Here is a 27,306-nt window from a genome sequence, read left to right on the forward strand (position 1 = left end):
ATATCCAGGTGCTGCTTGAAGGTTGGCAGCCCAACCTGAAGCTCCAATCTTCCAGTGAGAGAAAGGATCTTATGATTGTGGCAGAGAAGATGGCAGAAAGGCTGGACAAGTAGTAACAACAGCAGAATAAGAGAGTGAAAAGGGTTGGACTAAGACCTCTGAGACCCAGCTTCAAATCCCCACTCCGCCATGGAAGCTTGCTGGGTCACCTTAATAATAATATATTAAACTGTGTTTTTACAACCCATCCTTCCTGGCTGGCTCAGGATGAGTCACATCAAAATAACATAACAATAATAGAAATACATCATTAAAAATAATATAACAATATATCCAGGATTTGGGTCTCCCCCTAGTTTTCCTGAGAAAATACATTTAGGATGCTGAAATATACCTGGGTATATGGGTATATTTTGGCTGAGGTAGATCCAACTTACCCCCATCATCGCCAAAGGTATTTTTTATTGAATCATGTTGTGAATTCCCTTTCTAAAGATTTCATTAATTTTTTCTTAATGCTCAGTTAATATTTGCTCAGAACTGAAAGAAGAATGTCCTGGTTTGTGGACAGTTTGTATGCTGTTTGCTGTGTGTGTATTCAGATTTTTATTGATTTGTGTTTTATACTGTGGTTTTTGCATTGTAAGTCACCTCCAACAGGACTCTTTTAAATAAATAATAAATAAATAAACATGGTGAGTTGGCCTGTTGAATCGCTTTGCCTCATAGTGTGTGTAGAGTTGGCAGTTCTAGGTTGGGAAATACCTGGAGATTTTGGGGGTGGAGCCTAAGGAATGTGGGTTTTGGGGAGAGGAAAGACTTCAGTGGGGGTATAAGGCCACAGAGTAGAGTCCACCTTCCAAAGCATCCATTTTCTCCATCTCAACTGATCTCTATTGCATGGCGATCAGTTGTAGTCCCAGGTGATCTGCAACCACCACCAGGAGCTTGGAACCTTAAGGTTGGGCCATCCTTAGTTGATAGGGGTGTGGGATTCTTTTTAGCAGCTCTGGAGTGATAGCCAATGAGTTTCATGGTTGGGCAGGAAAGTTGTGCCTCTGACAGCTGTACAGAAGATGGAGGTCCTGCGGGTGGGTTGCTGTCTCTTCTGTACTGCATTGAGGATAGCAGTTGGACACAGAGGGTGGATTTTGCTAGGGTTGCTCATCTTGGAGCTTCTGAACAGGAAGGTGGCATGTTCCCTTTGGGCAGCTTTTAAGTGCACAGGATCGCTTGTAGGGTATGCAAGTAGCAACGTGACCCTTGGAGTTTCAGGAGCACATCTCTTCACGGAAGCTGAAACCCCTACCCATGACACCATGGGGCTTCTGCTGATGCAAACCATAAGCTTGCCAAATGTTAAGCATTGTGTACAAACTTGTGATTTGAACCTCAGGATGAGGTATTAAGCATTTAGAGCTGCCTTTTTTGGAGGGTAGGTGGGGGGGGGGAATACTTCAGAGACTGTAATAGCTGTAAGATAAGCACAGAGTCAACAGGTCAAGTTTGCTGCCCTGGGTATTATTTGTGGGGAAGACTGCACTGGGTGATGTCTGTCAGGCCTCAAGTCAAGGGGCTTCCTCTATTGAAAGAGCTGGCCATTCCAATCCCAGTGCTTGCTTTAATAGCAGATGCCATTCCTTTAAATGCTCCACTTAAACCAGCTGTGAAATCTCTAACTTTTAACAACTGGTGTTGATCTGCTTGAGAATCCCATTTGGCTAACTGCTGGATAAACACTGTAAAGAGTTTAAAGTGTTATTCTTGAGGCCTTCATTATCGAAAAGCTTATTCTGGAGAGTTAAGCAAATAACAAATAACAAAATGGGTCACAGAACATTGAAAAAGAAAAGAAAAACAACATTAGAGCCAAGAACATTGGTTCAATTACTTTAAAATCCCCCCCCCCCAAAAAAAGCTGACCAGCTCATAGCATTTTGGGAGGAAACTTGGGCCCTGGACCCATACCAGTCTGGCTTCCGCCCTGGCCACGGGGTGGAGACCATGCTGGTCACTCTGATGGATGATCTCCAGCACCAGCTGGACTGGGGTGGTTCAGCTATTCTTGTTTTCTAGACCTATCAGCTGCCTTTGATGTGGTCGATCACGAGCTATTGGTCCACTGCCTCTCTGGTGCTGGGATGGGGGAACAGCCTTTCAATGGCTGGCCTCCTTTCTTAAGAAACAGTCACAGAGGGTTGCAGTGGGGAAGGAGACTCTCCCCCATACTTTTTAACATCTATATGCACCCTCTGGCTTAGCTGGTCTGGAGTTATGGGCTGGGGTATCACCAATATGTGGGTGACACCCAGCTCTATCTCCTGATGGATAGCCAGCCAGCTGGATTTCCCCACAAAAACATTTGCCAGATGTTTAGAAGCAGTGGTTGGATGGCTCAGGCAGAGTTGTCTGAAACTCAACCCCTCCAGGATGGAGGTCCTCTTGTTGGGTAGAAGGAGACAGGATTGGGAAGCACATCTTCCCTGCCTGGATGGGGTGAAACTTACACCTGCTCCATCGGCCAGGGATTTGGTGGTGATCTTGGATGACTTCTTGTCTATGGCGGCCCAGATCATGAAGGTAGTCCAGACGGCATTTTTTCATCTGCACCATACATGGCTACTAGCATTTTACCTGTCCCTGGAACACTTGGCCACAGTGATTCATGCAACAATCTCTTCCAGATTAGACTTCAGTAACTCACTCTATGCAGGCCTACCCTTGTCTTTGACCCGGAAATTGCAACTTGTACAGAATGCGGCTGCAAAGGTCCTCACAAGGTCATCATGGAGGGCCCAAGTCCAGCTGATGCTCCAGTAGTTGCATTGGTTTCTGGTTAGCTTCCAGATCAAGTTCAAGGTCTTGGTTTTGACCTTTAAGGCTATATGTGGCCTGGGTCCTACCTATCTCCTTATGTTCCCTGCAAGGCTTTTCACTCTGTAGGTACGAATTTGCTGGTTGTCCCGGGCTCCCAGGAACTGTGCCGGACCTTGACCAGGGTTAGGGCCTTTTTGGCCCTGGCCCCTGCCTGATGGAATAAGCTTCCAGAAGAGCTGAGGGTCCTGATGGAGCTCCCAGGGTTCCGCAGGGCCTGCAAGATGGAGCTCTTCCACCAGGCATTTGGTTGAGGCTGGGCTGGGGACTGGGGTAGTATGATAGGCCAACATTGCCTGGGATCACCTATTGGGACATCACGACTACAGATGAGTCTCCGCTGGGGAGATTAGAGGATTGATTGTTGCTGCTATCAACTGTATTGATTGTACTTATTTTTAACGGTTTTATATATTTTTATGTAAACCGCCACAAGCTGGCTGGACTGAGAGTGGCGGTATAGAAATTTAATCAATCAATTAAATTGATTTTAATATTTTAAATATTTTTCTTTTAGAAGATATACCGTGCCTTACTGCTAAAGAATGGACACTCACAATGCTTTTCACTAAAGATAAAACAATTAGGCTACAATCACACTGTAAGCATTCCATTGCATTTTTTTCCTGCCTTTCCTTCTAAGAATTCAGAGTGGCATAAGTGGTTCTCATTTCGTCTTTACAACAGCTTCATGGGGGTAGATTAGGCTGTGATTAGGCTTGAATTCTGTGTCTCCCTTTTGCTTGCCAGAGGTATCAAACTCATTTGTTACAAGGGCTGGATCAGTCTCCGTGTGGGACTAGGGGATCCCCTGGTTTTACAGCTCAAAAAATGGCTGTTTTGAGGGTGGATTCTATGGCCATTGCGGTCTCTCCCAGTGTGTATGGCACAGGGCATATGGGCTGGGTGGACCACAAGGAGTGAACAGGTGTCTCCTTCTGCTCATTGTCTTGGCTGAAAAATGAAATCATGTTATTGGGAGTGATACCAAGACGGAATCCCCATCTGTAATCTCACTGAGTGCAGTGTCAAAGCCTGTACAAATAGATGTGTTACACCCTGGATTAAATATCATTTCCATGGAGAAGGAAAAGGAATACAAGAGAGCACAAGTCTCTTTCTGGGTTAAGATTTTGCCATTATGGGTCAACATCTGAAAAGGTTCATGCTTCCTTAGGAAGTAAATTTTGCAATTGTGGTTCGAGGCACCCTCCATTTTGGACCCAAACGCTGCTGGAGACATGTGGCTGTGTATTGGGTGTATAATATCTGCAAACTGTTACCAGCTGCGGAATGGAGAGCATCTTGACTTGCATTGCATATTCTTGCATTTGGGGTGGGCGTGGCTGCAATATGAGAGCATGGAGATTTGAATGGACCCTACAATCCATTCTTATAGAGCAGGGAGAGAACTGAAAACTAGCCCCAAGTTGCTTATCGCTGTTTACTTCGAAACAGCCTCAGTCCCCTCCTTGAAATGGCATCAGATAACATTTCATAGGGCAGCCTGTGATTCTTGTCAGCATGAATATTGTATGTTCAACAGCTAAAGGATTAGGCTACAGCTGAGCTATTTTAGGTCCCTCTCCAAGCAAAACTGAAACACATACCAGAGAGCTTTGCTTATTTGCTTAAAATCTTCCCTTCATTCAGTGTGTGTGGGGGTGGATTCAAGCAACACAATTTTCAGTTGAGCAACAAACCATTAAGGTAGATGATCCAAGGGAATGGGAATTCCAACCTGGTGGAATTTCAACCTTAGCTCCCTTAAGTGCCCTGTAGGAGCTGTCAACTTTCTGCAGGGCCTGCAAGACGGAGCTCTTCCACCAGGCATATGGTTGAGGCCAGGGCATGGCCTGCTATTCAATCTGAGATCCCCCATGTCCATCGTGTCCGTCTGTTAATAAATAGATCTGTCTCCCCACTCTCACCATTAAGACAGTCAGAAGGCTGGCTCTGGCTGGTCGAGGGGGTGAGCTTAGTTAGTTTTATTGCTTGCCATCTTATCACCTTTAGTAATTGTAATTACGGGTATTTATGGGTTTTATTGTGTTTTTATTCTTTTATTCTGTAAACCACCGTGAGCCCAATCAGGAATGGCATTATACAAATTTAAATAATAAATAAATAAATAAATAATATTAATTTATTTTTTTTGCAGAAATAGGACTTCATGTGGCTTTCAGACATATGCAATTTAATAAAGATAAGTGTAAAGTTCTGCATCTGGGTCAGAAAAATGAAAAGCATGCCTACTGGATGGGGAATACGCTTCTAGGTAACACTGTGTGTGAACAAGGCCTTTGGGTACTTGTGGATTGTAAACTAAACATGAGCAGGCAGTGTGATGCAGCGGTAAAAAAGGCAAATGCCATTTTGGGCCATATCAACAGTGGCATCACATCAAAACCACAAGATGTCATAGTCCCATTGTATACGGCACTGATCAGACCACACCAGGAGTACTGTGTGCAGTTCTGGAGGCCTCACTTCAAGAAGGATGTAGATAAAATTGAAAGGGTACAGAGGAGAGCGACGAAGATGATCTGGGGCCAAGGGACCCAGATCGACGAAGATGATCTGGGGCCAAGGGACCAAGCCCTATGAAGGTAGGTTGAGGGACTTGGGAATGTTCAGCCTGGAGAAAAGGAGGTTGAGAGGGGACATGATAGCCCTCTTTAAGTATTTGAAAGGTTGTCACTTGGAGGAGGGCAGGATGCTGTTTCTGCTGGCTGCAGAGGAGAGGACACGCAGTAATGGGTTTAAACTTCAAGTACAACGATATAGGCTAGATATCAGGAAAAAAATTTATCACAGTCAGAGTAGTTCAGCAGTGGAATAGGCTGCCTAAGGAGGTGGTGAGCTCCCCATCACTGGCAGTCTTCAAGCACTTTTCTTGGATGCTTTAGAATGCTTTGGGCTGATCCTGCGTTGAGCAGGGGATTGGATTAGATGGCCTGTACGGCCCCTTCCAACTCTATGATTCAATGATTCTGTGATTCTATATAACAATATCCATTTAGGAGCTGCGTCAGTGCCTCTAAAACAGCAGACGATGGGCCTCAAACTTGACAGCAGGGGAAATGGTGGCTGTGATGGGCTAACTTAGGATGCCAATTTCTGGGGAGTGGCTGGAGATATCCTAGTATTAGAACTGATCTCCAGACAACAGAATTGAGTTCGCCTGGAGAAAAGGGCCACTTTGGAACTTTATGACATTTAACCCCATTGAAGTCTCTTCCCTCCCTAAATCCCACCCTCCTTAGACTCTTCAGGTATTTCCCTACCTAGAGCTGGCAACCCTAAGGCCAAGTGAAGAAAAATGTCATTGATGTGTGTGGAAGGCAAACTTCTCCATCCAGATGGAGTGCTAATGCATTTACATTGCACTTTTAATTAAATTATATATTAAAGCAAACCAGATTAGAGAGAGTTCCAAGAATGGGGAAAAATTGGAAACTTGATGTTTAGAGGGCAATGTCATCTGGAATTATTCCAAGATTTGTGCTCCAGTTTAGACTCAGAGGCAGAGTAGAAGGAGCTATGGTCTTTTTTGATTTTTTAAAAATAGATATAAAATTATATTATAAAGCATCAGCATATTTTTTCTACTTCTGAGTACATGTTGTTGGTATCACTATTATATGTAGTGGTGAAATGGTCTCATAAGCCCCTTTCCTGTCCACATGAGAGCCTGGCAGTCCTGGGTCTCTGTCCACTGAGCTCCTACTCTCCCTTGTTCCCAATCAAAACATTTTAAGGGTATGGTGACTGGGGCTCATACACTGGGCTCCCCAACTAGCCCCTGCTCAATGACACCCAGCCTGGAAGACAGAAGACAGCTCAGTGATGAACCTACTGGCTGTGGATGGCCTGGCTCCCTGATGTCACGGACCTGAAATTGGGCATGATGACCGCTTGCATTGTTCAAAGTGATGCCTGACAGTCACTCAGTGCAACCCCCCATCGTCTTCCCTCTGGTGTGGGCATCAGTAGGGGTCCTCTGATGGCCACCAGGCCCCCATCCCACCTTTCTGACAGTGAATACAAGCTGAGGGACTCATGGTCCGTGACGGCAGGCCCCTCTGCTGCTGCCCCTTGGTCAGGGTGGTGGGATGTCAGGTGCCAGGGAGGGGGGGCAGTTAATGAGCAAGCATTTCTCTCAGGAGGGCCTGTCCCCAGCCACTGTCACCAAGCCCCACCCACTTGCCCATCTGTGTAAAATTTGGCAGGGATGCACCTATTTACAATGTAACCTGTCTTTTTATTTATTTATTTGTTTGTTTGTTTGTTTGTTTGTTTGTTTGTTTGTTTATACATTTCTACCCTGCCGCTCCCACAAGGGCTTGTAGTGGCTCACAATATAAAACTCAAATACATAAAATCCCAATGCCTAAAAACCCCAATAAAAAATAAAAAACCACTAACAATTAATCTACTAAAAAAAACAATTCAAGCACGCCGGTAAAAAGGGGGAAGGACCAACACTAACCTTGGGATGGATGGGGGCTGATGACCTCAGTCTGCCTAGTGGCCCCACAAGATTTCGAAAAGCAGGGCAGGGCCTATGGGTAACTTTGTACTGCCACCAGCTAACCTTGAAGAGTATTTCCTGCTACATGAGATACTGCTAAAGAGTATTTCCTTTGGCTAAAGTATCTCCTGTTGCTTTAGCATTCTTTATCACATTGACAAGGGCTCCATCTCACTTTTGCATCTTCCACTTTGCTCATTCTGGCTAATACAAAGATGAATAAATATACTTGTGCGTTATGGGGATGAAAGGATCAACTGCTTTCCCTTCTCCCTATTTCATCTTAATATGTGTGACTGAATTGGGTGCAATTCGTCCAACTAGTTAAGAAAGAAATAATCATCACACACGGTAACTTGAGAATACAGCAGAATGAGCAAGGATGAAAAGAAAAGGTGATAACATGTATTCCTCTAAATCCCAACTCTCTTCATACCTTTACGGGTGTTAAATTAGGATAAAGGTAAATATAAAGGTATCCCCTGTGCAAGCACCGGGTCATGTCTGACCCTTGGGATGACGTCCTCCAGCATTTTCTTGGCAGACTCAATACGGGGTGTTTTGCCAGTGCCTTCCCCAGTCATTACCGTTTTACCCCCAGCAAGCTGGGTACTCATTTTACCAACCTCGGAAGGATGGAAGGCTGAGTCAACCTTGAGCCGGCTGCTGGGATTGAACTCCCAACCTCATGGTCAAAGCTTCAGACAGCATATCAGCTGCCTTACCACCCTGCGCCACAAGAGGCTCATTAAATTAGGATAGGCAATCTTTTTTTTATAGTTGCAAGCATTTAGATAGCTTCCTTTATCTGAGTTCTCAATTTCTGGTGGCTTCCTCCCTTTGTCCTACAGCATGTACTCAAGATGGAGTCCAGATTGGTATACCCTACAGTAATATGGAGAATGACTTCTCAAAGAGCAAGAAGAAGGCAAAGCAAAAAAGCCTCTCCCTTTTGCCCAGGGTTTAAATGATTTCCCTTTGCCCACTTCCTGTGACATGGTGTTGTGCTTGGGAATTGATTCAGCATCATCTGTCTTTTCCCTGATGTACCTGTGAGCCTGCAAAAAGACAGGGTTCTATCTGCCTCTGCTTTGCACACTGATGGCACTATATGTAAAACTTTGAAGAGGTATTCAAAAATACTTTCTAAAGCAGAGTAGTTGGCAAAGTTTCATACTTAGTTCTGGGAGAAATTATGCCCTGGACAGAGACTTGGATTTGACAGTGGTAAGCATGTAGTATTCAATAGAAGAAGAACGGGATACAGAGGAGTCAAGATTCAAGGAAGGTAATGTGAGGCAATAGCCTTTAAGGATGCAATTAGGCCTCCATACAGAACTCCAGTACACAACCCATGGTATTCCTTCCAGCTCTTAGAAGCACAACAGTTTCCCTCTTGGGTCTATTTCACTTTCAACCCTCAAAAGTTCTGCCCCTCAGTCCAGTATCCTCAGCTACAAGAATCTCAGGGTGGCCCCTGAAAACAATGCAGATGGTCAGTAGTCCATATCCAATGAACAATTGCATGCATCTGTATGACTTGCAAGAATCACAGTGCTAAAATCATTGTTTCTGATCCCTCTTCAAAAGGTATTTGCAACAGCAGACGGGCCGTAATAAACATCAGCAGACAGGCCGTAATAAAGGTGATACGAATATTACAAATGGATTCCCTTCTTTCAAAATCTTCCCTCGCCCAATTTAGGGCATAAGCTATCATCTATGATTTAAAACTCGGCTCCAAATTTAGGAAGTTTTGACAAGGAGCAGAAAGAGGCATATATGTCCCATTCAAGGCATGGACTGGTTTCTTTTTTCGGGACAGAGGAATTAGCTGTGTTCCATGAACAGCAGACTTAGAATCATGGGACAATTCCCACCTCCTAGTCACTTCCAGTCTTGTCCGGGTGTTCATGGTTGTTCCCATTTCAACAGGCATAAGGTCGGTTTATGACCAAACTGCTACAAAGTTTCCATAATTTCAACAAACCAAACAGCTATGAATTTCTCCAGATTTTGTCCTGTGTTAAGTTGAGTTGAATAAAATTAGCTTGGTCATAAATAAATCTGGGTATGTAGATGTTTATCGATGGAAAAATTAGCACTGGGCAGGAATCCAGCAGATGGGTACATATTCTGCTTAGGTTGCACTTTTAGTTGTCTGTGGGATTTAAATGGTGCCCAGATTTTCTGTAGCTCTAAATTCCAGCTTCTTGATCCAGCCCTCTTTTAAGCAAAACTCTGGAGGAGAGTCTGTAAGAGAGATAATCTTCAAAGACACATCTGTCAGTTGGATGTTTACGTGTTATTTATACCTTTGAAACTTGACCCTGAAGGATTTTGCAGGAGGAGGGGTTTCATCTGCAGCTCCCCTCCCTCAATTGGGTAAAAATGCCACTGTTTTCATGTGTGTGTCCCCCTCGCCCTGTGAAGCAAGCAACATTCACCATATGCAGTTTTGTTGACTCAGTAATATGTGCATAAAAATGTCAAATCTAAGGCTACAGTCCCCTGGACACTGATTTTGCAATAAGCCACTGGGGAAAAAAATCAGATGGAATAACTTGTGAGTAAACATGCTTGGGTTTGTATCTCACATACATTACCATTTCAATATCAGCTTCTCAGGTAGTGATGTTCTCGAACATAGACAAGGTCTACATACATAAAGTATGAATTATGAGCTGCAACATATCCGCCACATTTACAGAATTCATGACATTATCTGTGAAGATTCCTTCTGGTGCCAGTGATGTGAATGTAAACTGTATTTAGTGGAGTGACTCTGGATTAAAAGAATATGACACATTGTCAGCTGCTCCCAACAATGCATAGAATTTGCATCCTGCAGTTGTGGGGTTAAAAATAAAGCTTCACATAAAACAATAAAGCAGTAGCCCCACTGAGCTATTTGATAGGGGCCTTTCACAGAACAAAGGAAGTATGGCACTCTTTGATCATTTCTCTGCTGGTTGGTTTGTTTCAGATGTCAAATAACCCATGTGCCAGGTAACATTCCATGTATCCTGTCCACTGGCATTGGTCTTGCAGAGTGATTCTGGGCAAGAAGAGAGGCCTGCTGTCATGACCGTGGTGGTGCCAAGGAAAGGGTTAAGTGCCTCCCCTCCTGATGGTGGCTGGGGTTGGATGATTGTGATTGGCTGCTTCCTCGTCACGATCTGCACTAGAGCTGTAACCAGGTAAAGCCATTTCCCTGCAGGATTCTTTGCTCAGTGTTATGTCCTAAGTTGTTTTCATGCAGTACTTAATGTTAGGAGATGAACTGTCAATTATTTATTGAGATCGTTTGAAGCCACATTCTCTGTTATATATGGCCTTTAAGAAGATGGTCAAAATCCACAAAATGAGAGAGTATCACTATGTTTGAATATAAAATCAACAATGAAAAATAAGGGTCAATTCCCAATCATCTAATGCTCAACAAAATGTTTAAAGTTTGTCATGTTTTTTTTGTTTAAAAATACTCACACCAAAAGTACACTACATAAACCACAACACCACAACTCTCTGGAAACAGCCAGATTTGCCAAACAACATGAGACAAACCATCTGAGAAGCTTCCTTGAGAAATTTAGGGTTTGCACCTGAAGATTCTTGCTAATTTTGGTTTTGTTTCACTAAGAATAAAAACACGCATTTTGGGTCTGTTGCCTCCCCATATAACTGAGGGGCTGTGTTTGGCTTGGCTTAATGGGTCACAAGGTAGGCAGGCCACTGTCCTACATTTTATCATTCTGAGGCCTTGCTTGACCCTTGGCCGGATGATACATGGGTTGTGCAATCCCTTTTAGTCAACATGCCAACCATTTCCACAAACTATCATGAATAAGAACTGTGACCTGAAGCAACCCTTGATCACTATATATACTCTTGAACATCGTAAGCGTTCTAAAAAATACCTGAGGTTGTCTTCCTTTAAATAGAAAGGGGAAGAAACATTACAACCTTCAGAAGCTTAATAACAGAAATTTAGAATACAAGGGAAGATTAATTTTTAACATTTTTTTCCACCATGCTATGAATTTTTATTCAATATTTTTTTAACTTTATTGCATGACCACCACATAGGATAAAAAGAACTAATAGTATCATGGCATCTCCAACATTTCCCACCATATTGATTTGACATTCTGCTAATAACTTTAGGGCCATGAGGATTTTGTGTAACCTGATTTGGTCTGAATTGAACAGAATACAAGCACAGATGAGCCTACCACAGATGAGAGGAACGGAAAAGAATGCAATTGCTGAACTCCTTAATTGGTCTCCACATAACCTTCAATTGAAAGTCTCTGGTGCTTTCAAAATAATTCTATTTTTTGTGCGTTTGTTTCAGGTGCATCTCCATTTTTTTTGTGGAGTTCCAGACTTACTTTGCTCAAGATTATGCCCGAACAGCTTGGATCCATTCCATAGTAGACTGTGCTACAATGCTTTGTGGTGAGTAGAAAAATCAATGGGGAACAATGAACTGTTTTTAGTCTCCTCTAATACAGCATGTGGAACTATAGATTAAGTCATGAAGAACCAAAGGGTATATAGGCTTTGGCTCTAGATTGCCTTGTCAGAACAAGCATGCCACCTAAAAAGAACCCAAAAAATTAATCTCGTTGATGGTGCACTCTACAGTTTAGTCAGGTGTTGCCCATTATTATGGTTCCAGTTGCAATTGTGTACAATATGCAAATATGTGCAATTTTTGAGGAAAATGAGAGCTAGTGTGAATTAAGATTAAAATTATAAAATTATGAAGTCTCAAGGGGAAAATAGCCGTGCTCACTTAAAATGAGGAGAACAAATAGATTTTCACCTAGGCTCGCCAGCTCTAGGTTGGGAAAACCTGGAGACTTTGGGGGTGGAGCCTGCAGATGGTGGGGCTTGGGGAGGGGAAGAACTTCAATGGAGTGTAAAGTCATACAGTCTACCGTCTAAGCAGCCATTTTCTCTAGAACTGATCTTTGTTGCCTGGAGATGAGCTGTAATCCTGAATGAAATTTGCCCTCAGTTCTTCCAGTTGCTCTTAGTTCAAGTTTGATCTTTGAAGGAAATGGAAAGTAGTCAAGTTCAAGAGGTATATGGAGGAGGCACACATGGAGAATGTGTCCCAATATTCTGCAAACAATCCTGACATGGGAAAAGGGGTTTTCTGGGCTGAAAAGTGTAGCCTATTCTTGTTGGAGTACTACCTTTAGCATCTCAGATGTTACACATTAATGTGATACGTACAAACAGGGCCATGTTCGTTTGTATTTTATTCAATTGTATTTAGCACCACTTGGGAGTTTTATCAGTAATCATGTCTCCTGTCAAGTGGGAATCATACTAGGAGGACTGCTTGCATCTGCTGGACTGATCCTGAGTTCCTTTGCCACAAGCCTGGAGCATCTTTATATTTCTTTAGGAGTTCTTACAGGTATTATTATTACTTGTTGTTATGGTTGGAGCTTTGGGGGCAGTGATGTCAGGAGGAATGGCAGAGTGCATGCTTCAGTGGCATTTCTGGAGAAAAATCCAGAAGTCACATAGGGTAGATCTAGAAATCTAGGATTCCTAGAGCTGCCCTCCATCATTTCTGGGTCCCTTAATTGCTATTGAGGATACCTTACTTAATTTACAGCATTTCTTTTCATGCTCAAAAAATATTACTTTATTCATGTTCCTCACAAAGCATTAGGCCACCATAATTCCCATTTTCAAGATCTGAAGCTATAGAAGGAAGATGGAGACTTTCCCAAGGTCATCCAGGGTCTGTAACAAGTTCAGGAGAGAACTGTTAGTGTGGGATAGCCACTGGATGGTCCACCTAGAAGACCTGAATTCCAGCATGAAGCTCCACACACTCTTGCCTAACTTACTTCACAGATAGGATGTGAAGATAAAATGGAGAATGGGTGACCCTATACAAATCTTGGGCAGTAGCCAACAAAATAAGCAAATAAATATGAAAAAGTGAGGCAATATAGATCTGAAAATTCCAATCGTTATGCAGATTTACATCTGTCAGCCACTCCAGCATCTTAATTGTTAAGTGTTTGATACCTTCTTTGTTGTTGTTGTTATTACTGTATTTGACCATGTTGACTGGTATTAGAATTTGGAAGGGATTGTTACGCATGGCAGGATCCCTGCCTTATGCCTTGGCACACTGTCTTCTATAACCAATGGCACCCACAATAGTCTAGGCTTAAGCTAAAGCCATGACACTGCTAGGGTCAGCCAAGCCAGGCCAGACTCCATCTTAGAAATCTTGCTCTCTGCCTTAGGTTTGGAATGACAACCTTTGCCTTACCCAGAGGTGCCTCTGGACTCAAGCTTGCATCAGCTCCCCCCCCCCATTGTATTTCTAAGTGAGTGGACTGGCTTCCTCCTGTGCCTAAGGGCTCCTAGGAAAATCCTTTGTCTTGCAACATTTTTCACACTTGGCCCCTCTGCCAGGGGATATTTCCCCCACATCCTGCCAGCGAGACCTGATGGCTCTCTTCCTCAGAGCCATTAATACCTTTATCCAAATCCATTTACGGCCATCACCTCCCCCCCACTTGGCCAGGTATTGTCCTAATCTCTGGGGACCCTGGAAACTTCCAGCACATGCTTACCTGAGCCTTGTCACATAGCCCCCTTCCCAAAAGTCCTATAAAAACTGTGGCTTCACACAGACACTCTTGAGTGTCTTCCAACCCGGGACCTCCCACGCTGGTTCGTGCTTCTTCCTCTGATCCACCACTCCTTGGACAGGTAACTATCAAGCCTTCCACTCTTCCTCCCCCTTCTCTATATGACTGCTTGTATGTGTGTTAGCTATTTGTGTGTCTTTTTGTTATTTTCCTTTCAATAAAAGCTTATATTAATATTTTACCATTTAAATCTGTGTTTGCCTTGAGTTCCTACAGGTGTAATAAACCCTCGTATACAAAGGTAACGATCCGATAATGCTAAGTTACCCCCCTCTCGCAGCATTTGAGCTAATATTCCCCACAAGCTCAAAGATACGTGTTTTTAGGACACGTGTCCAAGCAATTTGGGTAACAGATTATGGTGGAGAATGCGGGCACTACCCTGTATCTCTGAGCTTCCAGGGAAAGGACCCCGTAAAAATTGGTAGTAAAGATCCTGTGTTACCCAGCCTCTTGCTATCCCCAGCAATTTGGGTAACAGATTTTGGTGGAGAATGTGGGCACTACCCTGTATCTCTGAGAACAGATATTGATGAATGTGTGGGCACTACCCTGCATCTCTGATAACATATTTTTGTGGGAAAAGCTTGGGCACTTACCCTGTATGTCTGAAAGAGTGAATGCATGTGTTTGTTCTCAGAGTACAGACGTAGGGAATTTTTCCTGTGAAGATACCCTGTGTTTTTGGAATTTGATGACAGTAAGCTTTTGTCTTCTTCATTTAAAAAGGGTTTCTTCCAGGGAAAGGACCCCGTAAAAATTGGTAGTAAAGATCCTGTGTTACCCAGCCTCTTGCTATCCCCAGCAATTTGGGTAACAGATTTTGGTGGAGAATGCGGGCACTACCTTGTATCTCTGAGCTTCCAGGGAAAGGACCCCGTAAAAATTTGTAGTAAAGATCCTGTGTTACCCAGCCTCTTGCTATCCCCAGCAATTTGGGTAACAGGATCTCCAGGGTTATCTAGTCCAACTCCCTCCAAAATGCAGGAAATTCACAACTTACTGCCTACCCACAGTGACCCCAGTTTCCCCAAAACCAGAATCCCTGGCCTGTCTCATCTGGACGAAATTTTCCTCCTAACCCCAAAGTGGTGATCAGCATTTCCCTGGGCATGCAAGAAATGGCCACAAGAGCCAAGTACTGACACAATCCCTTCTGCTCACCCAGTCACAATCTGCCTAAATTCACAGAATTAGCATTTCTGTCAGATGGCTATTTAGCCTCTGCTTACAAACTTTCTAAGAAGGAGAACCTACCACCACCCGAGGAAGCCTGTTTCACTGCTCTAATTGTCAGGAACTTCTTCTGAATGTTTAGCCAAAAATTCTTTCCAATTAATTTCAACCATTGATTCTGGTCCAACACTCTGGGGCAAGTGAAAACAACTCTGCTCCATCCTCTATACCGGGGACCGGTACCGGGCCGTGAATCAGTCGGTACCGGGCCGCGGCTCCTCCTCGTCTTCCTCCCTGGTGGCTTCCTCAGGGGCTACCTTGCCACTCTGCCACCAGCTCACCTTTGGTGCTCTCCAGTGGCCGCCATGGCTGGGGCTCCCCCTCGGCGTGGCACTGCGCAGCTGCTGCTGACAGCGCCCCCCCAGTGGGTGGTGGGAAGTCAGGGGTGCCAGTGGGAAAGCAAGCAGAGCATGGGCTCAGGTGACGGTGACATCCCTCAGCAAAAGACTACCCCCCCCCGGGCCTCAGTAAAATTGTCAAGCGTTGACCGGTCCCTGGTGATAAAAAGGTTGGGGACCACTGCTCTATATGACATCCTTTCAAGTTCACTGAAAAGTTTTAAAGCTCAAGCCCAAATATTTCTATTCTTTCTCACTCTGATTCTTAGATCAGTTTGCATTTTGAATTCTGAAAATTCCTTAGCTGTCCAATGCACATGAACTTTAAGCTAGCCCTAATGGTGGGACTGCATGAAGCAATTTCTTAATTGTGAAGGGCAACATTCACAACATTTGCCTTTAAAAGAAGCACCTTCTACTGAGTCTGTTGGTCCTGGACAAGGACATTTTCATTCCTTGTTCTCCTCCAAGTCATTTCTCCACAAAAAGAGGAATGGAAATGTTTATACTAAAATTGCTGACTTATTAAAACTAGCAGTGTAGCCAAGGTGACGCAAGCTTAGTGCTCAGTCCCCTGCAGTTTAATAACAGTTTTGTAAAAATGCCTGCTCTCAAATGCTGCTAGTCGTTTGTTTACTAAGAAGGGTGTGTGTGTGGGGATTCATAATTATGGCCTGTGTTGTGTCAACAATTACAGTATTTTATCAAATGTGTTGTCTACAAATAAGAAATTCCTTCTTCTGAAAACCAAACTCCCATAATGCCGTTGGGGCTTCCTGAGGCAAAAAGATGCAAAGCTCCATAAGATTGTTTACACACTGGAGGTTTCATGCCGGGCTGCAGGCTGGAGTTTTAGTCGTGGCAGGTAGCCGCACCTCTTCCTCCACCCACACGGGGGAGCCTTTGGCCCCATGCACCTCATCTGCTCCCAATCTGTGCTCCTGTACGGGAGCTTGGGCAGTGAAGTTCCCAGTGCATAAACAGTCTAAAATGGAAACTGTCATCTTTGACAGTTGTTTTTTTTCTCTTTGATTCTCTTTAATGTTCTCTGGCTGCCTTCAGATGTCATGAACAAACCAGAGTCTGATCTTAAAGGGCAAAAACTTCATTTATTGTGCTCACACACTCCTCTTTCCCCTCACCTCCTCCCTTCCCATGTGGAATTGCTGTTGGACTTCATGGTATCAGAAGTCTGTGTTTTAAGACCAGTTTTTCTTTCTGTTGCCTGAACGTGAGGATTTCAATAAAATAGAGCTTCCCCCACCCCCACTTGCCAAGATTCTGAACTGCAGTTTTATCCGAATAATACTTCTGGTGATAAATTTTGATTAGAAAAGTTCAAAAATGACCTTATTAATAAAGGTGAACATGATGTAAGCGCAGAGTGAGAAACGGAAGCAGGCTCATCTTTGTCTTGGTGACCTCCGGAAAATGTTGTCCTCATAAAAACTCCAAATTCATATTTTCATGAACTGTTTCCCCATGTAAATAATTGGCAATAGCTGTATCCTACCATCTCTTGTGATTGCTATTAACATGTGTGTTTCTTGGGGTTCCCCCCTCCTCCCACCCTTCCAGGACTGGGATTTGCTCTTTGCTATTCGCCAGCCATAGCAATGGTGGGGAAGTATTTCAGCAAGAGGAAGGCACTTGCTTATGGGATCGCCATGTCAGGCAGTGGAATTGGTACGTTCATCCTGGCTCCTGTGGTCCAGCTTCTAATTGAACAGTTTTCCTGGCGTGGAGCCTTACTTATCCTGGGAGGTTTTGTTTTAAACCTCTGCGTCTGCGGTGCCTTGATGAGACCCATTGCAATAAAAGAGGACCACAAGAACATCCCCGAATTCCCGGAGCAGGAGTTCGGGCCCGAAGCACAAAAGCACGACTTAAAACAGTGGTCCGCCTGTTCGCCTCTGATCAAAGTGTGGTCTCACAGCTGTCCCTGCCAGTGCTCATGGGAGGAATACAACTTCTTACTGATGCCAGACTTTGTGGTGCTCGCCGTGTCTGTCTTATTTATGGCTTATGGCTGCAGCCCTCTCTTTGTTTACCTGGTGCCTTATGCCTTAAGGGTCGGAGTCAGTCATCAACAGGCGGCTTTCTTGATGTCCATTCTCGGGGTTGTCGATATCATTGGAAACATCACCTTCGGATGGCTCACAGACAGAAGGTAAAGGCAGCGCTGTTGAAAGGGCCGGCAGAGGGAGCAGTGGAGGGAAGGGAATGTCTATTGACAGCCTGTGATTTCGAGGGGGGAACGGTTATATCCATTTTCCAAAGGGATCGTGTACAAGATCCAAACCAGGTGTCACAGAGCTCAAAAATCTTCAATCCTTAAAGAGATCAATTACTGCAAATGGCCCAGATTCAGATCAAGGCTGTGCAAGAAACGTGTTTGTGTGTGTGTGTGTGTGTGGGGGGGGGGGGTTAACCCTTCAAACCTTCACTAATTGAAAATTAGGGTTTCTGGCTCTGGGTTTGGAGATATCTGGAGACTTTGGTGGTGGAGCTGGGAGTGGGTAGAGTTTAGGGTGGGGAAGGACCTCAGTGGAGTATAATGCTAAGGAGTCCACCCTCCAAAGCAGCCATTTTCTTCAGGCAAACTGATCAGTTTAACTAAAAATGAGCTGTAAAATTGGGCGGTCCCCAAGTCCTACCTGGGAATGGCATCCCTGTTATTAGCTGCATTATCAAGGGGGAAGGGCAGTTTTTTTAAGAACCTGAAAGCTGGGTGGTGGTGAAAAGTTGCAGCCCACTCATGGCAGCCTTGTAGGGTTTTCAAGGCAAGGTGGTTTGCCATTGCCTGCCTCTGTATCACGACCCTGAATTTCCTTAATGGGCTCCCATCCAGGTACTGGCCAAGGGTGACCCTGCTTAGCTTCTGAGAAGACTGGACTATCCTGGGCTGTCCAGGTCAGAACAACAGACAGGGCAGGTGGATCTGATTTTGACTAGTGAAATCATACAGTTTTCATTCTGCACACATTGATTCGTATACTTCCAATGGGCTTTTGCAGCTGGATTTTTCTGTGCGAAGCAGGAAAATCTGCTTCTAAAGTGCATTCAAAGTGCATTACCCAACAAGCATAGAATGAGACTTTGTCTTCCCTCTCACATGGTTTGAGAATACTATTAAGAAAAATATGGCAATTCTTGAGGGATGTGAAATGGTGTGGAATAGCCTGATCTCGTCAGATATTGATAAAGAAAGCCCCTTTCACTTTGCAAGAACTGAGCAAATAAGTGAGTGGGAAGATGTTTTGGAAGAAGTCTCAGAAGTGAATGGATAGCACATAAGACCCACCAGGCATTCTTAAGTCCTAAAATGAAAAGCATCTACTTCAATGGAAGACCTCCTATATCATGGAGAAAGAAGTCCTGCTTTTCCATTCTAGTCACATGGAGGGAGGCTGCAGCTTCATGAGCTTGTATCCCAAGGAGTCTTTTAGTGGATATGCAACTTTATCACCTCCCTCTACATCCCGCTGCAGACCAGAATGCTCCGCAAAATGTTCCTGGCGGTCCCCCCGTCCCCCAGGATGAGCATTCTGGAGGGGGGATATTTTGAAAGCAGCAGAAGGAAGAGAGATGGATTCCCTTGCATTCCTATTTTGGTGTGGTCGGGAAGACTTGGATGTAATTGCTCAGAGGTACTTTTCTGTACTACCTGTTTCACTGTAAATGCCACAGCCAGGAAATAGTATTGCTAAGTGAGCACATGTGAAGAGTGGAGCTACAAGAGTAGCTACTTCTTAACAGTTACCAGGGAGGTAACTGTTGTTTTGGACCATAATTGCTTTGGACCATAATTGGTCCAATTTGCTTTGGACCGTAATTGCTTTTTGTTTTGCCCTTTTCTTTGCACCAATGAAGCTACCAGTAATGTTTGTTTAGGTAGGGTGTCCAACTTCCAGGTGATAGTTGGAGCTCTCCTGCTATGACAACAGATGTCCAGACAACAGAGACACCACTGAAGTCACTCCCCACCCAAAACCCTGCCCTCCTTAAGTATCACCGCCCAAATCTTCAGGTATTTTTCCAGCCCACAGCCCACAGCTAACTACCCTCTTAATTATGCTAGATACTAACGGACTACAGATTCACGACAATTAACTTTGCCCTCCCTGTTTTGTTTATGTCTTCAGGTGCTTGAAGAACTATCGTTGTCTCTGCTACCTCTTTGCTGTGGGAATGGATGGGCTGTGCTGTCTTTTCCTTCCAGTTCTCCAAAGTTTTCCACTCCTAGTGCCTTTCTCATTCACCTTTGGATATTTTGATGGAGCCTATGTAACACTCATTCCCGTGGTGACAGCCGATGTCGTGGGAACTGCTTCCTTATCATCGGCCCTCGGGGTGGTGTACTTTCTCCATGCGATACCATATCTAGTTAGCCCTCCTGTTGCAGGTCAGTTTTCATACGGGTCAAATTATTTCGTTTCAGCTGTGAATTTATAGAATGGTCCTAGCCAAGATACAAGACTCTTTGCCTAAGGACCTAACTCAGGCTTTCTCAACCAGGGTTCGTGAAACCCTGAGGTTTCTTGACGGCACTGGAAAGGTTTCCCAAGTGGGTGGGAGTTAATTAATTTTATTAAATATATATGAATTTAAAATTTGTTAAATATTTATCGTGTTATGACCATATATGGTCATGTCACCCCCCACCCCAAGGGCCAATGATGGGCCTGAGGGGAAGGGGAGGGGTACAGTCTGGGATTTCTTGAAGCCTGAATAATGTTTCAAGGGTTTCTCAATGGTAAAAATGTTGAGAAAGGCACTAAAGTTGCCAGCTGTAGAATTATCATCCATAAAAGTATAGTTATTAGCTTCCCTTCATCCCCATGCCCTGTCCTCTGCCACAGGTCAGCTGTCTGGTGAGGGGACTTACCAGAATGAGAGAGAGGCCCAAGCTATGGTGTGGGCCATGTGGCAATGTCACCTCTGGCATGTACAGTAAGTGACACCCTCACATTTGTGATATTTAAGCGAAACCTCTGTGATGGAAGACATTTTTACCACAGAGGTTATGGCCAAATACCAGAGCCTCATCATGATGTCACAGCCAAATGATGTTGCCCTGTCACCGACAGTGTGGCGTGGGACACCCTCCCACTCTAATAAGCCCCCCCCCCCCATCCTGGCAACTCTACATATAAATCAGTTTCTGTGTTTTACCTATATCACACTTTTGTGTGACCAAAAATCAGAATTCAGGCTGGGGGCTATGCGTATTAAACAGCGAGGCTCTTATGAGGATTGGGGGCGGTTCTCAGTAGCACATAGTGATTTCTTTGGGACAAAGTAAATGGCAGTGATCTGAGGCACAGCTGAGAAAACCTGTCATCTTGGGTCAAGTAGAGACATGCACAGAAATGCGTGCAAACATTACCATTCCTCCCCCCCCCCCAAAAAAATCACACTTTATTAGGAAGAGAAGGGTGTAGCTCTGCTTACTGAATTCGCACAGCAGGCCAATTGAGGAAATTGTACATATTATTCGCACACAGTTTTGTAACCCTGCCCATTTTGGGACAGACTGAAAATTTACAACTTGCTGCAGATTTGAATGCTAAGAGAAGGTTGCTTCTTCAGATTACCCCTTAGCACAGGCCTGGCCTGGCCACTGACAGCTTCCAGCTTCTGCCCTTCAACAAGAAACAAACCTGTGTTCAAAATGACCTGTCTTTCTAAAGGGCAAGGTCAAACTGGAACAGGAAGATGTTGTGTCTTAATGGGATGAATGCTTGCTTCCTCCTGCAATACACGCCAGAGGGCAGCATATGCCTACATCCTATTGTTTACCGGGAAAGGAAACAAAAAGGGAAAGAAAACAAAGTTTAGGAGGCTTGAGAAATCTGACGTATTTTTTTTCTTCCTTCTCCCTTTTGCCTTTTAAAAATGTTCCCTGGATTTTGTTCAGCACCATCCCCCTGTCAAATTCACACCATGCCCTTCAATGTTCTGCCTGGATTCTTGAGCTAATATATTTTTTAAGCCGTAAATAAAATATTTAACCTAGATCATGCAAACCAAGCAGACTGATATCATGTTTATTAGGTGGCAGAAAGTTTTGTTTTGTTTTTGCCATGCTGCTTGTTTTACATAATCTAATTTTGCAAGCCATGGCATGGGAGTGCACAGTGCCGAAAATCTTGCCAGCCATAAGGACTAGAAATATGGTGCAAGATTCTTAGGAAATGGAATTATTTATCCATCAGCTGCAACATGTGGTTGTATGGAATTAGGAGATGTATATAGCCCAGTCGGGTTATATACATCTCCTAGTTGGAAGGGGGACTCCGTGGCATTCTACCCAATGATGTCTCTCCCCAGCCCAAGTCCCTTCCTCCTCAGGCTCTACCCCCCTAAATCTCCAGGTATTTCCAAACCCAAAGCTGGCAACCCTAGTCCACATAGATACTCCTTGTGTGGAGGAATTTCAAGTTCTAAAGGTTTTCAGAGACCTGCAGAAACAGATAGCAGAAACATTTATTGCCCATTCTGCACATTGTATTCCTCCCCAGTCTGAAATGTTCTCTAGCCTAACAGGGTTTGCAAGTTTTTGTAGTGTTTGAATAGATGCCACAGTTGGACATCTAGAGCACTAACAAGAACTGTTGCTCGTGTATTACTTTAATCAGGCTTTCTCAAACAGGGTTTCATGGAAGCCTGGAGTTTCTTGATGACCCTGGAAGGGTTTCCTGAATCGGTGGGAATTGATTATTTAAATGTATTTTTTAAAAATCCCTTAAACATTTATCAGGGGAAATGACCGTATAGGGTCATGTTGACCCCCTCCCCCCATGGTGGGCCTGGTGGGGGTGGGAAGGGGAGGGACCCCAGGGGGCCTGTACACAACTATACTTCCCAACCATATTCTGCATGATCATGCCTCTTCTAGGGTTTATCAGAGCCTAAGAATTTTTCAGCGGTTCCTTAAGGGTAAAATAAAAACGTTGAGAAAGGCTGACTTTAAGTGTAGTTTTGTGTTGAGATAGAATTCTCCAAGTTTGCTTCCTTTTAAAGTTACAAGCAGAATTCCGATAAAGACAATTTATCAAAAATCTCACAAAGAAGCCTTGTGCTGTCTGCCGACTGGGTACACAGTTGCCAACTCCCAGGTTGGAAAATTCCTGGAGATTGGGAGGTATAGCCAGGGGAGGACAGAGTTTGAAAGCGGAAGGGATTTCGGCAGGTGTTTTCTCAAAGGACATGCGCTAAGAACAGTCCAAAACAGCTGGCTCATCTGACACACCCTTCCTTTCTGCCCAGGTAGGACCTGTGGGGGCTGGCATAATTCTGTTTTAAAATAATGATAACAACAATAACAATAACAACAACAACAAGCCAGAGATTTCATTCTTCAAAACAGCTTCTTTCTCCAGGCTTTTCTCCACTCTCTGGAGCAGGAGTAGTCAAACTGAGGCCCTCCAGATGTCCATGGACTACAATTCCCATGAGTTCCTGCCAGCATTTGCTGGCAGGGGCTCCTGGGAATTATAGTCCATGGACATCTGGAGGGACGCAGTTTGACTACCCCTGTTCTGGAGTATGTAGATCATAGAATCATAGAATCATAGAGTTGGAAGGGGCCATACAGGCCATCTAGCCCAACCCCCTGCTCAATGCAGGATCAGCCCAAAGCATCCTAAAGCATCCAAGAAAAGTGTGTATCCAACCTTTGCTTGAAGACTGCCAGTGAAGGGGAGCTCACCACCTCCTTAGGCAGCCTATTCCATTGCTGAACTACTCTGACTGTAATTCTGGGAGGTCTCCACACATGGAAGTTGGCAGTCTCGTTATTTGGCCTCCGGAGTCAGTTAATTTCATAGTCTTATTATTGGGTGCTGAGGCATTGAGTTTCACTTTACAAATGATGCCTTCCACATTGCCTCAAAGCATTCATTAATGGGTGTAAACTGGAGTGGCCCCTTTCATAGCCTAATTAGCTATATTATTCATGACTACTTTATGTATGAATGCATGCATGTGAAATGCTGAGCTTCTGGTTTGTGCCGTTGTGCAAGGGCGAAGTTTGCATCAAAGCTAGTATATCTGCACACCCTCTACCCTCACGTGTCCTAGTGATGGGCATTTCACTTGTAGAATTCTTCAGAATGGCGAAACAATCCTGTCAAAACAACAACAAAGGATTCAATCAGGGAGAGAAAATTTGAGGCTCCCAGCAACAAATTAATTATTGTTTTTCAAGAGTCACAAAAGAGCAGCTGGGAGTGCAGAGACGGTAACAAATGTTAGGCTGATGAAGGTCACCTAGTTTCACAGTAACTACTACTGGGTGTATTGCAGAATTCTTTCCAGTATGCAAAGGGCTCTACAGCAGATAGGTCAATGTGGAAAATGTTCTCTGAATGGAGAAACATGGAAATCAATTAACTACTGTGTTACTATCAAAAAGAAACAGAACACCCCCCCTCCCCAGTACCAAGGTGTGGAATTAAAACCCTTATCATAGGCCATTCTAAGCACATGGCCTGACTCTGCTAGGGATGCCAGTCCATAGGTGGGACCTGGGGATCCCTGGTTTTACAGGTCATCTCCCGGCAACAGAGATCAGTTCCCCTGGAGGAAATAGTTGCTTTGGGGAGTGGACCCCATAGCATTATACTCCACTGAGGTCCCTCCCTGCTCCAAATCCTGCCCTCAAAGTCTCCAGTCTGGCATTTCCCAAATCAAAGCTGCCAATGCTATTCTCCATATACCTGTCAACACCTAAAGAAACATAGTTATGGCTTCTAAGTCAAATCCAGATTACCATATAGCCTCTTAATTGGTTAGTCAAGGGGGGGAGAACTAAAACCAAATGAAAATTTTTTGCCGTTGCAGTTGATTTCTTGCCTAGAGCATGTGTGTGAACCTGAAAGAGAAGGAGAAGGTAAAGGGAAGAATGGCTTTCATTTCTTTTTTCCAGCAAGAGAGACGAGGCCTGCACTGGTGTGCTTGTTCTGACAAGAAAGCATCCACACATGCTCTCTGCCGCCTTGTTCTTCCTCCTCTGCCCCATTTCCTCCAAGGGATCAGTGGGCTTGCAAAGTAGGGTTGCATACTCCAGCGCTATTTGGCCACTTCAGCAGTCCCTGAAGCCTGAGGCAGCCAGTACCACGGCACAGAAGGGAGGGGTGGCGTTGGCTGGCGCGCTGCCAGGAGTGGTGCCCCTCCCCTCCACACTGCTGGCCGCCTCAGGCTTTGGTGATCACTGAAGTGTCCAGAGCGTGTAACCCTACTTGCAAGGGAAATTTGGCATATCACGGAATTAAATCACCAGCTGTGCAGCCTAAAAAGCCAGGCAGGACAGAAAGGTGTTGAAATGTTTTACAAACTCTAGGGATGAATTAAGGCATAACAAATGAATTGTACCCTGAAGAGTTGATTGTCTGTTTCTCACAGGCTGGCTTGTGGACACCACTGGCAACTATACTGCATCGTTTGCCCTGTGTGGATTTTCCATGATGTTCAGTTCAATGTTGCTAGGCTGCGCGAGGCTAGCAAAGAAGGTCAAACGGACACACTCGAGGCCAGCAGGCCAAGAAACAGATGCTAAGCAACGAATCTGGACAAATGGAGCCATTACTTATTCTGTGACTGGAGAACTGGATCAGAAAGGTGTAGAGCTGTGGGAAAGGGAAGTGAAGAGCGATAGCAAAAGATGACACCATGTTCAAGGGGCCCCGCCCTTTGTCTACAAATAATATTTTGCTAAGATTCATTTTGATAATTATCCTGTTGAATTTTTTGTTCTCCTCAAGTAGAAAGAAGGGGATAGGGTGTCTCTAAGCAGGCCAAAGGGCCTGTTAGTAATAAGGTTAGGTGGGAAGGGAAAGGAGACCTCTTCTAGAATGTGGAGAAGAACCTTTCTTATTCAGTAAACCTACCCCAAGAGGTGAAAGAATGAACTAGAATGAAAAATGACCTGTGTGCACAGAGAAGAAAAAACTGGACAATCAAATGGGAGATGAACTGGAAGAAGAATGCAAATATAGTCAATCATGACAAATGTTGCACACAAGCTGCTCTTGTTTAAGATAATAATTTTTTAACAAAAATTCAATTTTGTATTTTTAGGGTCTTTTTGGTTAACCCTGAAAATAACTACAAATATCTGGGTAATTTACAAAGAGCTCTGCTGGAGATTTGCATTTTATACTGTAGCTAATCTCATTTTAAATATCATTGAATCAGCTTTAAGTGTGCCTACATTTTATAAACACACCAAACATCATTTCTTAACTCGATAGCAATATTATAGCTGGACGGCTGGTGGAAATGTAGCCTTGGTTTAAAAAATACAGCAATGGTAAAACCAGTTCTGGTATTTCAAGGCATTGGTTGCACAAAGGCATGACATAAGTATAGGTGACCACTGTAATTGAACCAAGTGTGCAATTGTAAGCTTCTTATTTGCTTCCATTTCTAATTTGGCCTCATGTTTTCAATCCAGAGAAAGGTTGCTTAGTGTTCCTGAATCACAGTGCCATTTATTGCATCCCAGTTCAAATGTACGGTTGCTTAAATGGCTACTGTCTTGTAATATAACCATATAAGTACAGGTCTACGTGGAAGCTAAGTTCTTGCTTGGAAAATAAGGCAAATGATAACTATTTAGAAGCTTCACAGTAAATGTAATAAGTAAAGGACCAATAGTTTTGTATATATTACAAATATTACAAATTACTTCCCCAGAAAGACTAACAAACATTGAAATTTTGCAGCTGTATTCCTCAGAAGGTAATTAGTTTTTTTTAGATTTGATGTTATCAATGGCTTTGTTTTCCAAATCAAGAGTACTGGATCCCAAGGATGTTCAGTGTTCAATAGTCTTCACATTTCTCCTTTAAAATGGCAGGACTTTATTCTAGCAGTAAAGTACTACTTTTCTTCCCTACTATCTGCACTGCCCATTTCTACACAGGCACTTTTAAGATAGATAACCCTCCTGACCAATGTGGGGAGCTGCAGCAAATACGTTATATCACTTGTAGAAGAAATTGGAATAGGAAAATGGTAGATTCGTTCACACACGGTAGTTTGAAAGGAAAAAAAAATGCAAAGGCATGAGCATTTCATACAAAGGAATACAGAAAGTGTATATTCACATTGTGTAGCCATAATCCAGCAAACAAGCTCCAGTACAAACGCAAATAATCTATCCATCAAAAGCTTAAACTATGCATTATATAAACAAATAAATGAATACAATTGTCAACAACCTCATCACCTCAAAATAGTGAAGAACTCATTGTCTAAGGTGCTGTCATAATTAAAGGACACTGAATATTCATAAAGAAGGCCATGACAACAGACATCCTATCAAGCATACAAACCAGCACAGTCACTATGGGAGAAGACAGTGTTTTGGCAAAGCTACAAATGTGGCACTCTGACCAAACAGTGTGAAATACAAGGAATCACAACACTGTCGCAAAATCCACCCAGGTTATCAAAAGGAACCACTGGTGATATACAACATTCCTAACATCACCTGGAGAAAGGCGGGGATGGCTCTCATTATGGATAAAAACAGTAACTGTGTCATTATGGTGGATTGTTCAGATTTTTGGAAATGGATCCATTGCCAGATACTGCAGCTACAGCAACAATAGTCATGAAC

At 43.8% G+C, this 27,306-nt stretch overlaps 1 protein-coding gene across 3 annotated transcripts in view; it reads left to right on the forward strand.

Annotated features, from left to right (window-relative positions):
• SLC16A12 (solute carrier family 16 member 12) overlaps nucleotides 1-26,580 on the forward strand; it is a 57,500-nt gene extending 30,920 nt beyond the window's left edge. Inside the window, exons 2-7 of one of the 3 annotated variants that reach the window (XM_077350332.1) lie at nucleotides 10,395-10,608; nucleotides 11,766-11,869; nucleotides 12,699-12,842; nucleotides 17,256-17,847; nucleotides 19,823-20,082; nucleotides 25,086-26,580. In XM_077350332.1, coding sequence (XP_077206447.1) covers nucleotides 10,409-10,608; nucleotides 11,766-11,869; nucleotides 12,699-12,842; nucleotides 17,256-17,847; nucleotides 19,823-20,082; nucleotides 25,086-25,348 — 1,563 coding nt within the window. In that variant the 5' untranslated portion in view covers nucleotides 10,395-10,408 and the 3' untranslated portion in view covers nucleotides 25,349-26,580. The remainder of the gene's footprint in view (nucleotides 1-10,394; nucleotides 10,609-11,765; nucleotides 11,870-12,698; nucleotides 12,843-17,255; nucleotides 17,848-19,822; nucleotides 20,083-25,085) is intronic. The other 2 variants (XM_077350333.1, XM_077350335.1) reach the window with 2 other exon arrangements.
• The last annotated feature ends 726 nt before the right edge of the window (nucleotides 26,581-27,306 follow it).

The sequence above is a fragment of the Paroedura picta genome, chromosome 8 (genome assembly GCF_049243985.1).
Source record: "Paroedura picta isolate Pp20150507F chromosome 8, Ppicta_v3.0, whole genome shotgun sequence".
Lineage (NCBI taxonomy): Eukaryota > Metazoa > Chordata > Lepidosauria > Squamata > Gekkonidae > Paroedura > Paroedura picta.